The sequence below is a fragment of the Centruroides vittatus genome, unplaced genomic scaffold (genome assembly GCF_030686945.1).
Source record: "Centruroides vittatus isolate TY-2023 unplaced genomic scaffold, ASM3068694v2 contig_4, whole genome shotgun sequence".
Lineage (NCBI taxonomy): Eukaryota > Metazoa > Arthropoda > Arachnida > Scorpiones > Buthidae > Centruroides > Centruroides vittatus.
Genome location: NW_027122214.1, coordinates 1,995,796 through 2,014,838, shown reverse-complemented (window position 1 = coordinate 2,014,838; position 19,043 = coordinate 1,995,796). Strand labels below are relative to the sequence as shown.

At 24.9% G+C, this 19,043-nt stretch overlaps 1 protein-coding gene across 1 annotated transcript in view; it reads right to left on the bottom strand.

Moving 5' to 3' along the window:
• LOC136976255 (potassium voltage-gated channel protein eag-like) overlaps positions 1-19,043 on the bottom strand; it is a 59,683-nt gene that overhangs the window by 7,164 nt on the left and 33,476 nt on the right. Inside the window, 8 exon segments of the mRNA XM_067271477.1 lie at positions 2,524-2,776; positions 2,861-3,060; positions 3,561-3,987; positions 4,054-4,175; positions 4,178-4,448; positions 4,518-4,651; positions 5,720-5,848; positions 10,886-11,119. Coding sequence (XP_067127578.1) covers positions 2,524-2,776; positions 2,861-3,060; positions 3,561-3,987; positions 4,054-4,175; positions 4,178-4,448; positions 4,518-4,651; positions 5,720-5,848; positions 10,886-11,119 — 1,770 coding nt within the window.

Here is a 19,043-nt window from a genome sequence, read left to right as displayed (position 1 = left end):
AAGCTGCTATTTTTATCCCATTTCTATGATATTTCTTTTGTTAGAATGAATCGAAAAATTTACTTTTGATACTCCTATTATCAAAATTTGATATATATATATATATTTTTTTTTATTCTTTTAATCCATTTCTTTGTTGTAAAAATCTAATAATTTAGCCACTTTTTCAAATACTCTTCTTATATTAATGCTTCGATAGAGTTGATGTAGCTTATAAAGAACTACGGACAAATATATGAGTAAATAAGCTCGCTTGTCAGATAGAGAAATGTGGTTAGGAGTTCAATTCAATAAAATAAAATGGAAGACGACTGAGAACAAAAGAATTCTGCCATGATGAATGAAAGTAGTTTAGAACATTGCAGGAGGTTTAAATGTGAGAATTTTTATAGTTAAATTAAATTATCATATAAGTCTTTGGCGTGTTTTACATGTTTATCATTCTGATGAAGTTAAACAGATTTCCTTCTAAACAGTTACAAACTATGAAATTTATTTGCACATAAAAATTGGATTTTGAATATAAAAAGGCATTTAAATAAATAGTAGAATTAAATAAAATATACATCCATTTATTTATATAACGTAGCGTAATGTGTAGTGTGGAATTTAACAAAAAAAAAAAAAAAAAAAACGAATAAAAGATGCTGGCTTACATTTAATAGCATCCCTAATTCTCATAACATTTAGAACATTAAAAAACATGAACTTTTTATACGCTCTAAACGCTAATGTATTCATTTTTTTTCTTGCTTAAAATGCTTGCTTATTGTAATTAATTTTTTTAAAAATGAACTGCAGAAAAGATTAATTAGTACAGATATAATTAAACGTATGTAAGCTGACTTTAACACAAAGAGGAACAGTCCTTTTTTCAGTCTAAAGATGGGCTGAAGGACAATTCTTCACTATGTTCAAAATCAGTTTATATATGATGAATACTTTCCAGTGTCCGAAGACCTAATTAATATTCATTCCAGAAAAACATGCAAATAATACTATTCATATGTTCTTTATCAGCAAAAATATGATTAGAAGTGTTTATTCTGCTTGAAAAACAGATTTAACATTAGATAATAACATAAAATAGGAAGATTCTTAAATAAGTACAAAGGAATTGTAAATAGTTTTGATCATATAGAAAGAAATAAATAAAAATTCTAATATTAAATTGAATCTAATTACAATACAAAAGAGTATTAATTAAGAATAATTCATAGAGAAATTGATAAGGATAATTCAAACACTTTATGCGTAATTAATTTTTTCTTAATTTTTCCATAAAATGAATCCAAAAGTTTAGTTGATCGAAAGACGTTTGAACTGGTAGATGATATATTAAATATACTAAACTTCAAAATGCTCTAATTTAGCTAACAGAAAGATTCTAAAAGATTCTCCTCCTCCTCCACTTTAGCATTTAAATATTCCATTAATACACTATCAATATTCATGAACCGTTTGTTAAATGATTTATGAATTTTTATTCGTTACGGATATATAGATCAGTCAAGGCTCATTAAATTAGTCAGGAGACTAAGTGAAGATTAACACCGACCTTTTCAGTTTCGTGACGGATGAAATGAACATTTAACAGCATTATTCTCGAAAATCCCATCAAAGAAAGCAAACGCCCAGACACATGTAGATGATGAAACATCTTGCGATTGACCTTTGCAACGGAAACCCAACCCATACTTTACGATCTCCAGCATCCTTAATTATTGAACTATAAAAATTCGCAGAAACCATTTTATCAAAACTTTTAAAACTTTTTATTCCGTTTAAACGATGCAAAAAAGGGGAAAAAAGACTAAAACGCTTTTTTTAAACTTTAACAATTTGAGATAAAGAAAATATATTTTACTGAAGATTTTTACTTTTCAGACTAGATTTATCATATGAACCACGTTAAATTCACTTACAAAATTAATTAAAGATTGCATTTAGATAGGTAAATCGAGTTTGCTTATTGTTAATAAAAGCGGATTTTATAAAAGGCCATGTGTTGCTCAATCTTCAAAACGAAGGGAACAAACCTATAAATATGTTCTGAGATAATAAAAAACAAAAATTAAAAGATTTTTTCAATTTTTCTTATATTTTCGCCATTAGAAACTTGCTAAAACATATTTCATTTGAAAATTTGCAATTATTTTAGAAGTGTTATACATCATATTTAAGTATTTTCGCTAAACGTTAGATTAAATTTATTATTATATAAATAATTGCTTTTTGAACTATATCATTATCGATTTTCTGTAAAAGAAATTGATTTTGGTTTTAGTAAATTTAAAAATAATAATAATAATAATAATAATACATCCACTTCCCGCAATTGACCTTCGCACCGGATTCTACTAAAATGATCATTTATGATTGTTTTTTTTTATGTAAAACGTGACGACCTTCTCCCGTCACGCAAAACTCGTATCGTTAGTTTGACATTTAGATAATCACGCAAAGTATTTTTTTTCTATATTTTCATGTATTTTTTTCTATAAAACAAAATTCGGTATTTACCTAAAATAGCAACTACTTCGTCATCTTGTATAACCTCTAACGATCCAGTGACGACAAAGCACAGTGTATCTATACTTTCTCCAGTATGGTACAGCAAATCACCGGGTGCACTGTGATCCATGCTGAAGTACATAGCAAGTGCTCTGAGGCAACCATCACTGGCAAGCCGAAAAGCTGGATGTTCGTTGAAAACTTTTCTGTTTAGATGGACACAGATGTCGGCTGTCATGTCTTTCGGACAGTAACTCAATACCTGGATGGAAAAAATAATGTTGTAAATCAATTTCTGTCAGAAAAAAAAGATATGATTTATGACTCTTTAAAACAAGGCAAATACTTTTTTCGTATCAATTCCTTTACTCATTGTCCAAGTGGAAACAACGTAATCCATAACTCGTTCGCTTAATGCTTTAGGCACCTCGTGGAGTTTCATAAATTCCCGCACGCTGTTAAGCATTTCGTGATATTTAGCTGTTGCTGATGTCATTTGTTGAATGATTGTTGTAACATGACCGAAAATTGTAGCGTAAAGAAGAGCTGTAAACGAATTTTCTTGTTTTAAAATGCGTTGTAATTATAAGGTTCACTAAGGTAACTTTATAAAATAGAAAATCAGACAAATTTAATCAAAAATTTACATGAAAATAGACAGCATCACTCCAAAATAGATATGAAAATATATTTGTAAACATTATTTTCTTAATGATAATTAGTTGAAAATGTGGTTTACCTAACCGTGATTGCTTAAATTTGAAAATAATTTTAATAATAATTTCGAAAGAAAAATAATTAACTAAACTTTCTACTCATCATTGTTAGCAATTTTAGTTTAAAAGAACTACATTCAAGTGATTATAATTAAAATTCTTTCCAAATGATATTTAAATTCATTGCAGTTGACAAAAATCAAATATGAACCGATATTAATAATATTTTTCATATTTAATTTTTTATTTCTGTAATCTGATTGATAAGTTTACTGAACAATCCCGATTCATTATCTTAATATATGACAAAGATTAAGTAAGGCTAATTACCTCCGATGATCATCATGCAAATGGTGAAAACCTTCTCATTGTCAGTCTCAGCTGCAACGTTGCCAAATCCTACACTGGTCATGCACGTCATTGTGTAGTATAAAGCTGTAACGTACATGGTACCACGAGGAGGCCCGTCCACTAATTCACTTTTCATCGTTTGATTAGAGATGCGAAAATGAAAATCTTTCATGGTTGTATTGGATAATTTCCATAACCAGCTATGAGTGCAATTGTTTTCGGCATCGCTACGTCCTATGCTATACCAAATACAAGCTAGCCAATGGGCTACTAACATGTAGAAGCAGAGAAGGAGAATTAACATGGCTGCACCGTACTCTAAATACCTATCTAACTTTCTTACAACTCTACCAAGTCGAAGTAGGCGAACCACTTTCAGGGCGCTGAAGAGGCTGCCGATTCCTTGCTACAAAATAAAATATCATTTATCTTCCAGACGTATTATGTAAAGTTTTAATTACTCAGAACTTACATCGTCATCATGGTCAAAGGCATTGAAGACATCATAAGGTAGGCACGATAAGAGGTCAATAATAAACCAACTCTTCAAATAATTCATCCTGATGATTTTTGGGTCCGAAACAACTTCACCTCAGGTCCGACAAATGTTGTGTGAAAATTCAACACGATGTCGATGAAAAAGATGACGTCCACGATGCTGTCCAACACCAGTAAAGTAACGTCTTCGCTCGTTTTATTTTTGAACGCAACGTTATAGGGCACCATAATGGCAGTGTAGAAGGTAAGGCATAGTATCACCCAATCCCAGATAGCTTTGAAGGCGCAATAATGGAGAAGAATATGGGGTGGAGTTTTGGGTGCTTCTTGACGGTATTGGGGCAGGACATCGGAATTCAAGCTTATCATCTGAAAACCACAAAACCTTAGTTATTACAATAGAAATTACAAGTGAAAAAATTAATGGCAGTTTCTTACGTGAGCAATCTGCGATTGTTTGGCATTTTCGGACTTTATTGCAGGAATATGTGAAGAGAATTGTTGGACAAGGACTGAACGACTTCTGGTGACAGATCTCGCCAATCGAGCAAACTTACTAAGACCAACAGCTGCTAAAAAAAATAATATTCAACAGCATCACATATCTGTCTGTGAACAAAATCACATAAATTAATAAATGAAGACATACAGTTCCACAAGATCATCAATATAGAATTAGCCACAGTTTATATTAATTTTTCGATAAATTTTTTACATAAATTTGCATTATAGTTAGCTCATAACCATGTATATATAGTCGTATTAAGTTAGTACGTATCCTATATTGATTTCGAAGCATATCCCTAGTAACAGTAAAGAAATATTGTAATATAATTTTATATACTAATTAAAGATGCAGAAATTCAATTATATAAAGTGTATTCTTTTGTAAAATTAAAAGATTTGTATCTGTATGAAAATTAGTAAAATTTATTTTCGAAATTATTTACAAAAATTAAATATAAAATATTTAATCATCCGTACAAAGAGTGGAAAACCTTGATCTAATTTAAATAAATAAATAAAATACTTTAAAAAATGAACGACTGAAGTTTTATTCGAAATTTGAACACGATACGTAAACAAATTTTAAAATCTAATTATTTGATTAAAGTAATTTAAGCATCATCAGCAGAATTTAACTTCATTCAGATCACATCTGTGATATATATACTTATATAAGTCAAAATATGTTTTTATGACTTCTATAAAAAGCTTTACTCTTCAAACTTTTTTGGAGTTGTTTCAATGGAAAAAGTTAATAAATTTTCCAAATATAGAAAAATATTCCAGGTGTTCATTCTTGAAATATTTGGATATATTCCAGAAATTTTTGAAATTTCAGCAAATCCAACATCCCAACTTTTGCCATAAAGATATTAATAGTAATTTATTTTTTAAAAAAATACAAAAATTTTTAATTAAAATGCATATTTCTTACAAAAATGCGATATATTTTAAATAAATTTAATTTAACAATAATTATTTTAACTGAAGAAATTGATATCGAAATTAGCATCTTTTTTCTTCTACAATCGAAAATGAAAAATAGAAGAAATAAAATGATAAATGGAAATGAGGAATTTTTACATAAAATTTTAAGTTATTTTTAACTTATTGTGGCTATAAAAAATATTTACCTTTGGCTGCATCGTCTTCCAGAGGTTGTTTCAGAGCTGTTATGTCCCGAAATGTCAACAGAAATAAAACAACAACATCTTTTTCATTTTTAATAGGTGCTATGTGTAAAAGAAGCCATAATGGGCTACCTAAATTTAAAAAAAAAAGAAAAATTAAATTTATCCATCAAAATTTTATCGTATTTTAATCAAAAAATTATAAAATAAACTATTTTATAAAGTTCTCAAATAGTTTTCAAGCTTGGAATCGCATCTTTCCAGCTCTTTCTAATCCTCTTTGTATGGCTTTGTAAGTTTTCAAAGACTCTCTTTGAAAACAGATAGGATCTTTAATTCAGTTGAAAAATATTTTTAACCGAAAAAATAAGATTTTTAAGAATAATATTTTGATCGGATTTGATAGAATAAAATTCTAAAAACAAAGGTTTTAAACATCTGTAAATACGTACACCAGAAGTAATTTCCAATGGGATTAAGTATGCATAAGCTAACTGTTGTTACTGGAATCATTACAGAAATTTACACATTTCGGTCGAATCAATCAACATAAAGCAGAATTATATATATAGCTGATGACGTCAAAGAGTGCTTAGGTTAGATAGTTTGCTTCGTAATATCTGAGATGAGATTTTGTAGGTAAATGTACCATTAGTTTAATCATAATGACAATTTTTATGGCTGCGATTGTAAAGGTTTTATCAATTACAATAATTAAGGTAATTATTTGTTTAAAAATCATTCGTTTTAAATCATTTTAAGATTTTAAAAGTATTTTTATAATTATCTAAGCAACTCTCCATTAAAACGAATTGTATTTTTTAATACTTTTATTTTAATGCTTAATTTTATGATTATTATTACCATTATTGTTATTATTATGAAGGTATTCTAGTAAATGTTTTCAAAACTCTCACATCATTGTTATAAAAAGAATACGAAAATATTTAAAATTAATAGATTTAATTTAATAAATTTAATCGAGATTTTTGTTTGGTAACAAAATGATAATTTTGTAACAAAAATTCCTCGAGCACTCCTCATTATCAGATAGCGATGTCTTGCGTGAAGAGAGCAATTATTATTTTTAAAAATGAATATTTCGAGTGATAAATTGTTAAAATATTTTGCCTAGATTATAATTAATAACGCAATAATATTTACAAATTGGTTTATACATAAAACGAGATAAAAAAAGATATGGTAAATACGTTATGTGGCTGATTGATTTGATGGGATAAGGCAACGCAACAGATACCCAATCCACCAAGGGGATGCTTTCTAAGAGGATTCATTCAATAGAAAATTGACTCCAATTTAAGTGTTAGACACAAAGAAAATGCGCAAAACTCCACGCGCTCAGGAGCGAACCCATGACCGTGTTTAGGTGTTCTAGCTACTCGACCATTGGTATGCCGTATGTTACGTAGTCTTAAGGTATTTTGATGCTTAAATCTGCGCCAAAGTTATACGAAAATTGAATAATGGCAACTCCCTACCTTCAAATATTGTTTCCTTTTATGTACAGAACATCAAATACTTTAAATATTGATTGGAGGTATTTGAAGTACTGTATATAAAAGGAAACAATTAATAAAAAATGATGTTAAAATTTATTTAAGATTCGTCTGACAATAATGTGAAACGTCTTATTTTCTATTTTTATATTAAAAATTTAACTTTTTATTTTAATTACTTTAAATCATTTATTAACAAAACTTCATTGTTTAGTAAGTAATTCTAAATATTTGCCATAATTTTAAATATATAAAGTATTTTTATAAGCTGCAAATAATACAACTTATATAATAGTTTTAGTTTTATTTAATTTATTTTTAAATAAATTAATTTTCTAACATAAAATTGGCATTTAAAATATCAAAACGAACTAAATTGTAGCTACATACCTGCGGAGAATATATTATTTGATACACTTTAAATTTAATGTTAAGTTATTCTCTATTAAAGATACTTTATTTATACAAATCATCTGAGGTTTTAATAACAATTTTTTCAATAGTATCAAGCTTATTGTTACTCTTAATAGTGCCAAAAAGTTCCAATTTTTGCTTAATATAACGTTCATACGAATTAGTGTCACGTCTTGTCGTTAATGTACTATTAAAACGCATAAAGTAAAACAAATCTATAAAATCTCAATTGTTTTCTTTAGTAAAAAAAATGAAGTACTTCATTGTTAATCTTACTTTAAATTAATATATAATAAATTAAAATAATCGATCTTCATAATTCACAGGATCAAAGTTTCTCAAGAGACAAACTGATGGCTGTTAAAAAGTATTTAAATAATTACCTACTAATTAACATGCAACTGGGTCAAACTTAAAATAGATTCGTATGTAAAGGTGCTTACTTTAATTCGATTAGATGCAAAAAAAAAATAGTTTTTAAAGCAACAAAATTAATCTTATGTTCAATTTAACATTTTCAGTGTTATTTTTTTCCTTCCTTTCTTCTTCCTAACTTAATAAATTTTAAAGGATTTTAACCTAAACATTTTCATAAGGAAACAAACAACAACGCGGGTCATCCATCTTAAATATTATTTTTTAATCTTCACGATTATAAAATTGGCTAAACGCCCTTATACAAAAAAGAAAAATTAATCTATTTTATAATAACATTATTTGAATTTTTTCAAATTTAATTATTTTTATTGTAATATTCATTTATTTAGTCATCAATTCTGTACACGTGTAAGAAACTTTAAATTTGATATCAGAACATTATTATTAGAGTAGAGCCTACTCAAAGGACTAGGTTAAAGAAAGGAGGATATTGCTTAGGGATAAGATGGAGGAGAGAAAATCCTTCTCGTCTCCTTCTTATCCTCGTTCTCGTCCCTAAGCTATATCTTATTTATATGACTTGTATTTTCAAACATTTATTTAAAAATTTAAAAATATAAATATTAAAAGTTAATTTGTCCTTTGATTTAAAGTTTTATTATATTTATATATAATCACAGAGATTTTATATAAATTATAAAGAAATGTTTTCAACTTTTTACTTGTAACCATCAACAAAATTTTTAGAAATATAATAAAAATTTTTAAAGACTTTCTACTAAAATATATTATTTTTATTATTTTCTATTTATAGATACATAAATTGATTAAAAAATAAATAAAAATTTGTGGTATTTATTATTATAGTTAGATTGAAAGTTGAAAAAAAAAATCTATATTTGAGAAACATTTTTAATGTAAAAACGAAAAATGCAACTAAAAATAAATTATAAAAAAATAAATATAAATATATATTATAAGGTTAAATCTATAATTTTACTATAAAAAGTTTTATTTTGTTTATTTATTTTTTAATTGAAATATTTAAAATTAAGATTTACAAAATTTTAAAAATAGAAGGAAAATTGTTAAAGAAAACGAATTTAAAAACTAATTTTTTTTTTGTTTGTATTTTAAATTTAAAAAGTTTGATTTTAAATCCAAATATTTTATTTTCATCTTTCATTAAAGAAATGGAATTAGAAAAGATTAAATAATATTTTTATTTTACTGAAAAATTTAATATAATTATTATATTTAGTACATAAATTTTTAAAAGAATTTTAGAAATTTAACAAATAAAACTGCAATAAGCTACAGAAAATGCTGAGAAATTTATAGTTTTCCTATAAAAGAAAATGTGAAAAGTATTCAGATAATACTTTTATGTCAATAAAATTTATAAATAACAAAGCTTTTAAAATTGAATTTATATCACAATACAAATAAATCGTTTAATTTATTTATAATTTTAATAGAAGAGTTTCTATATTAAATAGGCTATATATAAACTTAAAATGCCGACATTCTAGTTAATTTTTCGAGAATTACTTTGGTTTTTATTATTATTTTCATTTAAAGACTGAAAATTGAAGTTTTCATTAAGTAAATTAACATTTTTCGTGTAATAGAACGTTTCATAAATATCATAATTTTGTTGTCTTAGAATTGAGGAACAATTGATCAGCATTGTTATCGATGTATGATGATGAATTAAGTTATCACTTATTATCAATTATACGCGTCATAATATAACGTACAGGAAGTTTGTATTATACTTTCTAATAATCAATGCTATACCGAATAAATTACAGCAAATTTGCGTACAACGCGGGGATAAGTTCCACGTTATAGGGAAGCCCGTTATACAGAAGTTCACTGTATAAACTAAGCTAAAATATACTTAAATTTTAATATACAGTCGACCCTCTAATAAGCCACCTACAAACGGCTGCCGTTATTAGAATGTTAAGCAGAAATATATGCAAAATAACCTCCATAAAGATTTTTTTTTTTTTTTTTGTTTCTCTCAGTTGTCGTTATTCAGAGGTTTCATTGTACTGTAGGTTATTTTATCGTAAATTCTATTTTATCCGAGAATATTTAAAAAAAAATGAAAATAGCTTCGACATTTATAACTAAGAATGTTTGTTTATCAATTATGAAATTTGAATGTATATTTAAAACTTATAAATTTGAAGAAGATTAATGATGTAAGTGAATTTAATCTCATAAAATGACAAATTTTATTATAAAATTGTAATAACTTAAAGGTAAAAGAAATCAAAAGCAAATGACAGCTGTTTATTATATTAATCCAGAACTTCTTTCAACATAAATATTGTGTGAGAGGCAGATTTTATGAGTCGACTTAAATTAAACATTGTTTGCGCATTAGTTACGCAAGAATTACTTTCTTCTCATCTTCACGCTATTCTTTTACTTCGGGCGATTCCAAGAAGCATTTATTAATTTTAAATATGGCATATATTTTTAATTTTAAAATAAATTCTTTAATAAAATTAATTAACTCTTTTTATGAAATTTTAAATTAAATGGGAACTTTCTATATATTAAAATATACTTTAAATTTTAATTTTTTTTAGAAATTAGTTATGGAAGAATCTTTTAGACGTCAGATAAGAGTTAAAGGCTTTATTAAAGTGTAGAAATGATAAAGTTTTCTGAAGAATTCTGCAACGACTCCAAAGGGAAAAGTCTTGATAAACTGGGAGGATGGGGATTTATCTAAAGTTTTAACTTATAACTTTTGATCATATTTTTAATGATTTCTAATAAATTATGTTGAAATAAATTTATTTTAAACTGTAAAAATTCTTTAAATATGGCATTAACTTACGGTTTTTCTTGTAGAGAAGGATCTCCACTTGATCAAGCGATTGATTATCCAGGCACTGTTCTATCCTCGATATAGTGGCTTTGTCTGTTAACTCACCAAACATAAAACTACAACGACAACTCTTCTGCATCACCTCAGCTCTGTTATAACCCGCAAGTTTACAAAATGTTTCGGAGCAATATACGATAGGAAAGTCCACAATTTGGGCATTAGCCAGTAGAAAACTGCAGTCAGCTATAATACATAAAAATTAGAGATAAAATAAATATTATACATAAAAATCCGGAATTGAAATTTAGTCAAAAAAATTAATAATAAATAAAATGAATATGTAAAAAGTAATTGATGATTGAAGAAGTGTGTATAATCTCTTTCCTGATTTGTAGCATTGTGTGTTAATAGAAAGTTAAGAAAACAATGATTGATTACAGCAGAAGAATACATAAAAAAAACACAAAGATAGAAAGGAAAAACAAGAAAGAAGCTTAAAATAAATTTAAAATATATAGCATATGACAGTTTTTAGTTGAGAAAAGTATCCATTTTTGACTTTGTTTTCTAAGTATATTTATATTTAAATATTGCACCATTTATTCTGATTATTCTGCTTCGTGACATATTTTTCAGATAGAACTTATAGAAATTTTAATATAGTTTTCTTGTCTTGGATAGTAAAAATGTGTAAATTTCTGTTTCCTAGGAATATTTTCAGGAATATATTGCTTACTACACGCTTTTTCTTTAGTATATAAACAAATAAAAACACATCGAGTTGTTGATCATAATCAAAAATAAAACTATGTTACAAACTAAGTTCTTACAAATAAATTTAAATAAAAATTAGTAAAAGAATAAAATATTTAAAGTAATTTTAAGATTTTAAAGATAATTAATTAATTTTAAAACAAAACACTACAGTAAAAGTTTTTATTTATTAATTAATCACGAGATGTTAAATGTCAAAAAAATTAACAAAATATCTTTTAAAAGTCATGTTAAATTATTTTACTTAAATATTTTATAACAACTAAATTATTTTAAAAATATTTAAAATAATAATAATAATAATAATTAAAGGTCAGAATTTCTCAATTTTTATCACTTATTTTCTGTTGAATTTTAGAAATTTTGAAGATCATTTTTGCATTACAGATTTGATTTCAAATTTAAAATATTATATATTTTATTAATTTTGTTATCAGTTCATCTGTTAAAATGAATTTTTGCTAATTATGGATTATCTATAATCTATCACTACACTTGATTAATGATTTATTCATTGGTACATCCATCACGTTAATACTTCAAATGCAAATTACAGATGTACAAATGATTATATTCCGAATATTTTAATTAATTTCCCTTGTATAATAAACACGGAAACAATCTTAAAAACAATATTAATATAATTAATATTTTTGTTTATAAATTTACATCATTTTAAAGAACGAAAACATGAAAATAAAGGCACGAAACGTGGCTTGATTTTATAATATGAATAGATTTATAAATATAAATATATAAAAAAATAATTTTTTTAATGTTTAATCTATATTTTCCAACTTTTACTCGGTCTATAATTCATGACTCGAACGAAATTTCATATAACAACAGTTGTTTATATCAATTTTCATATAAGAATCACGAAAAATATATCAATAATTTTTCAAATAAATATCCTATATAAATAATAATTTCGATATTTTATATAACAAATAAAATAATAATTATAAATATAAATAAAATAAACGTTTAATTTAAACAGTAACAGATGGGCAATTTTCGTACGTTGCTACTACAAAATAATTACTTTTAAAATTGTTTTATAATTTTATACTTTATAAAAAAAATTATATATTATTATTTAGTAAATTATATTAATTTTTTAAGTTTAATTGAATAGATATTTATATTTAAAGTGTATTAATTTATAGAGTTGGTATTCTGATCTTGCTGTTATAGTTTTCCTGATAGGAAAATCGTTTAAAGTTGTACAGTTTAAAATTAAAAAAATACGTCAGTATGTTTGTACGTTATCTGATATTCTTAAATATATCATTAATAAATTTTAATAAATTTTATATAAAAATATACATTAATTATTATAAAGAATGAAAAAAAAATAATTAAAAAAGTTATAAAATTTTAGATGGTATAGGGCTTAAAAGCGTGTTAATTTGTTTGTGATTTATTTAAATATTATTACATAATTTTAAAATATATAAAATTAATTTAAAAAATTACGTTCAAATTTCTTAAACTTAGACGAATACGGAAATAATAATGAAGAAAGATGAATGAATTTCATCCATTTTTCATCGTCTTCCTGTGAGAACTAATCCCAAATTCCCTTAAGCTCTTTAGAGTTTGCTCCAGTTTAATTTATCTCCTTTTGTTTTTATTTTTTGGTTTTTATGATGATATATCAATTATGCGGTTATTGCACGATTAATATGTAGAAGGTTCATGCCAAACCAGAACATGATTCAATAACTTGTCAGCGTAATGGGAGGAGATATCACTTTGCCCATGTGATATATTAAAAGTGTTTAAGGTAAATTAGGTTTTATGGATTGAAAAGTAACTCCTCTCCTTTGTTTATAGATATTTATTGATGCTATATTTTCGAGATTTATATATAGATTTTATCTTGATTTTCTACAAATTTTCCTCGTCCAATTTGTTAAAAAATGGAAATAATCTGTTCGACATTAAATACAGATTTTTATTCGAATTATAATTTGGAGGATAAACATTACTCCTTGTTTAATACAATAAATATAACTTTAGTATAAAGTTTATTTTCTGGAACGGAAAATGGCATTTTTCGTATGGGATTATTCTATAAAATAGATTTAAATACAATAATATTAACAGAATATATCTCTAGTAATGTAACAATCAGGACAAGAAGCCAAAGATATTAATGTATAAATAAAATTAAATAAATTTAATAAGCAAAGTCAAATCTTGAAAAAAATGGGGTTATATTATAAGCAATGTAAAGATGTTCTTGTAGAGAGTCTAAAGTACTACACAATAATGTTCTATTAAATTATTATTTCATTGTTAAGATCAAAGATTAACTTTTTTCTCGGAGAGACTAATTGTACAAAACTTTTATATTAAAAGTTATAAATACAACATAATCTTGAAAGTAAATACAGGCAATTTATAGATTATATTAAAAATTTATAAATACTTTATTAAGCAATTTTTGCTAAAATCGAATCAATTTATTTTCTGCAACAGAATGAACACAAAAGACTTTATTTAAATGTCGATACAGAGTGAACCAAAAGTAGGTGGAATAGGGTTTGTGTTAGGGCTACACTATAACAATGGCGTATATTTAACTTGGTTATGGTTGAAAAATTACGTCAGAGATGCATTTCAAGAATTAATACGCAAAGTTACTTGTTCAAAAATGTTTGTCGAAGCGTGAAATGGTGAAATGTGGACTTCAAAGCTATGTAAATTTTGATGGACAGCAGTTTGAGCTCCTGCATTGATACAACTGTATTGTATTGTATTAGTAAATATAATTGTATATATAATCTCAATAAATGTTATCATTTATTGTCCACCTACTTTCGGTTCACCCTGTATTTGTGAAAGGAAGAATTCGAACAAAACATACGATAATCAAGAATTTTGCAATGTTTTCAAATAATACTTCAATAATCTACAATAGTAAATACAAACAATATAGATACATATAAATATATAGACTGTTAAACAGAAATTTCTATACAATATAAACTGTAGAATTGTAATTTTAATAGCTATACTAATTTTTTTTGAAACAATAAATGCCCTAAATCAGTGGTTTCCAATGTTTTTTATTTCGTGCCTCTTTGGAATAATTAATGTTTATGTAGTCCCAGATATTACTAATTAATGGAAAAAACACATCAATTTTGTAATAAACTCTATAAAAATATCGGTCTATTAATTGCACATTTATTCACTATTATGTCTTCTCAACTATTCTGTTTTTATTAATAAATATAAATAGACATTTATGCCCCCGTTTGAAATTACAATAATAACATATAAATTTAAAAACAACTTTAAAATATAGTTTTATTTGGCTTGATAATATGGCAGTGACAGCATTTTAGTGATAAACTTTGAAATAGGAGAAACATCCCTATGTTTCTCCTATTTCAAAGTTTATCATTAAAAAAAAAAAAAAAAAAAAAAAGGAAACTTAGCCCCCTAATTTCCAAAATTTTTCTATGGCCTCCCGAAATTTGCCATGGTAACCGTTGCTCTAAATCATATGGAAAGTTGATTTTAAACTATAACAAACGTATAATATTTTACGTAAAGATTTTTTCCTGAATAAGAACAAACAAAGCAGAAAAGCTTGTTTGTTCTAATTCAAAAATGCTTTTTCTAGAACAAACAAAGGCTATTTATAGAAGCAAATATTTATCTAGAACATTTGTAAATGTAAGAATTTCAATCATTTTTAATTTATTTAATTAATTTATTTCTATTATAGAGGATTTTTTTTCAATTCGTACCAGAAAATAGGTCTTATATAATTTAAAATTAATACATTTACAAATAACAAGCCAACATACACGACGTTCGATTGTTTTTTTTTTTAGAATATAAACAAAGAATAAATTACAAGAATTTCCAACAAATATAATTAGATACATTTAAAAAATAGAAATGTTATTATACTTTAGAAAGAAAATTTGTTTGCGTTTACATTCGAGTAATAAATTTCTGATGGATTTTGGTCATTTTAAAATTAAAAAAAAATATATAAAAAATATAAAATTTCACAAAACATTATCTTTCTTACAAAAGAAAAGAAAGTAAACTACATTAAAAAAAGGAAGAAATAACAGAAACTGTTAACATATTTGGAAGATGTATCACTTGAAAATAGGATCAAATTGTAAACAAACTCATGAAATGAAGAAGAAATTTTATTTTAAAACTTTTAACTAACTAAAATAAATAAATAAATTTTTACAATTGTAACGTAACTTGATGGAAAAGATGGAATCCAAGTACTTTTTCTGTATTTTAAATTAAATTTACTGTTAAAACTGCATTTCATGTAACGTTGTTTATATACTAAAATCGATAGCGACTTGTACCGAAATATATTTAAATATAAAAAAAAAATAAGTCATATGTAATTACTTTATCTATAATTTTAGGTTAATTAGTTAAGAAATTCGAACTTTAAAGTGTTTTTATTGATGTAATTACGATAAATTCTTTATTTAAAAAAAACTGTAAAAACTTTGAGTATATTTTAAACATTTTAAAAGTCTTAATGTCTTAAAAACTATTTAATTTTTAATTTTTCATGTTTGAATTTTAATATAATTAATAAATAAGACATTTGTTTAAATTACTACATATTTTCTCCTTGGAAAATGGCAATTCGTTGATAAACAACACGTGAATCTATTTTAGCTACGAACTAATACTTTTGTGTCCAAAACAATTATTAACACGAAAAAAAACACGGATTTAACACGTGATAAATGAAAGTAACATGTTTATAAACGAATGGTAATTAATGCAATTTTATCGAACAACATCGTATTGCGTGTTGTAAGTAGGTTCAATAACTACCATATATTTTTTTCCTCCCTTAAGGTCGATATAGTCGGTGTTAGTCGCAATTACTATGACTAACTAATTTCAATTGATTTTGCTTTAAAAAATAATAAGTAATTTAATATTTTTATTATCTTGACTAGTTTCATTAAGGTCATTTTTATTTAATAACCTAAAAACATTATAACTTTAATTGATGTTAAGTATAACCTTTATATGATCATTCTTATAAACAAATGTTATCATTTTTCTTTATAAAAATTAATATATTTTATCAGTAAACTTTCATTTCTTTTAATACGGTCGAACCTCTAATAACGGCCACCTCCCAACAACGACCACCTCTAAATAGCGGCCATCTTTAGAACATATTTTGAGGAAAAAGACATACAAAATAACCCCCAAACAACGGCCATTTTTTAATGTTTCCATTAATGGTCGTTGTTCGTAGGTTTTACTATACTTTGTTTATTTTTATATACTTTAATTTAATATTTTTTATTTTATTTCTTATGAAACGTTTGCCATTTTTATAAGTATATTATTTACATATCTTATATCTAAAATCAACTCAATATTTTTATTTATTTCTATCAAAATATTATTTTTAGTTGGATTTTTATATATTAAAATAATTAAAAATTGTATACGTATCATAATTATAACAAGCATTGAACATTTTAATTGTTTACATAATTAATATGGAGTGTAATAAATCAATTTATTAATAACTCTATTGAGAATTTATTAATTATATAAAGTCTCAATTAATTTAATTAAAATTAAATAAAAATTTTGCAAATAAATAACATTAAGATTATATTATAATAGTAATAAATAAATTATATAATTAAGTTTAACAGAGTCAAACCTCTGAACAATGGCCATTGACAGGAACATTTTTTTAAAAAAATGGACATTGTTCGGAGGTTATTTTATATGAAATTTTGTTCAAAAAGAAAAATTTTCTGGAAAAATGGCTGCTATTTACAGGTGGCCGTTTCGATTGTATCTAAATTGATAAATAACATTATTTGGCTGCAATTTTCAAAAGCTGTAGGCCTATAAGTTTCGTATATCTGACTGTCCTGCTTTACTCTCGAGAACGATATTAGATACATGAAAATTGAGACCAGATATGGAAAATTTAGGGGTAGAAAGCTCCGATTAACTAACTATATTTATTAATTCAAAAAGTTCTCCTGAACGGAGTTAGATACATGAGTGGTATTACTTTATTGTTAAGAGGAAAAGTATAATGTACAGAGGCAAGACTACTAAATTTGAGAGTATTGTGACGAAAAATTGCAGCCAGGTATTGTTACAATATCACTATAAATAATTGCTCGTAATTATTTTAAATATAATAAAATTAATTATAAATTATACAGAATTCCATATTTTTTATTTTAATTTCTTAAAATTATTCAAGTAAATTTTTATTTAAAGTTTATACAAATAAAAGAAACTTTTTAAAAAGTCTACTATAAAAAATTAATGAACCAATAAAAATTATTTTAAAATATTTAACTGTTTAAACTAAGAGTAGAGAAATAAAAACTTCATAAAATCCCTATTTTAACGTAAATTAAAACGTGAATAAAATTACATCATAAATTCGAATTAGGTTTAAAAATATATTTTAAAGTTTTCATTTTAAAAAAAAAATATTTTAAAGCATTGATTTCGATCTATACGAAAGAATATTATGTAATATATATTTAAAAAATAAGAGAAAAATGAGAAAAACTGAGAAAAATTCGAACATATTTTTCATTTTTTCGAGTTTTTATACTCTCAAGCCACTTAAAATTAAGTTTACTTTAAAAAAATTAGTAAAATAATCCATTTAAAATGGAATTAACTTTAAATTCCTTTATTATAAATTTTTTTAGTAATCGAATTAAATTTGCACAAATTTCTTTCCTATTTTTTTAAAAATCTTAACTTTTTTAATGCATTTCTCCGTAGAAAAACGAATGTTTTGGTTTAAGTTTGAATCGCATCAAAAAATACATTTACGAAACAATCATCCTGCATATGTCTATTTATCATTCGATTGTCAATAGGGAGAAAAAATAATAATTTTTTTATGTTTTTTTTTTTTAGAAGAAGAAGCGAGCACGAAACACATTCTTCCAATGTCTTGTAAAGTAGTAGCCCTTTCCATCTATAATACGCTATAGCTACGTAGAATACAATACAAAGCTGTGCCTACGATTCTATTTTTAACATAAAATTTATCTCTAAAAAAGTTTCAGAATGGTCTGTTTATCAATATTTTTCTTTAAGTTTATTTCTCAAGTAGAAATTTTTGGTTAAAGTTGTTTAGAAATTCGATAGAAAAATCGAGCTTTTCAAATTCCTCTCGTTCTACTTATAATTTTATTGAATTATTTATAATTTTTATTGTATAAAATATAAATTTTACATCGATTAATAGTGCATAAAAATGTTAAAAATTCGATAAGTTAAACTATATAAAAGTCACTCTTTAGCATCAAAGTACTTATATTTCTAAAGGTTTTATTTATTCTATAAAAGTTTAAAATATTCACAATTT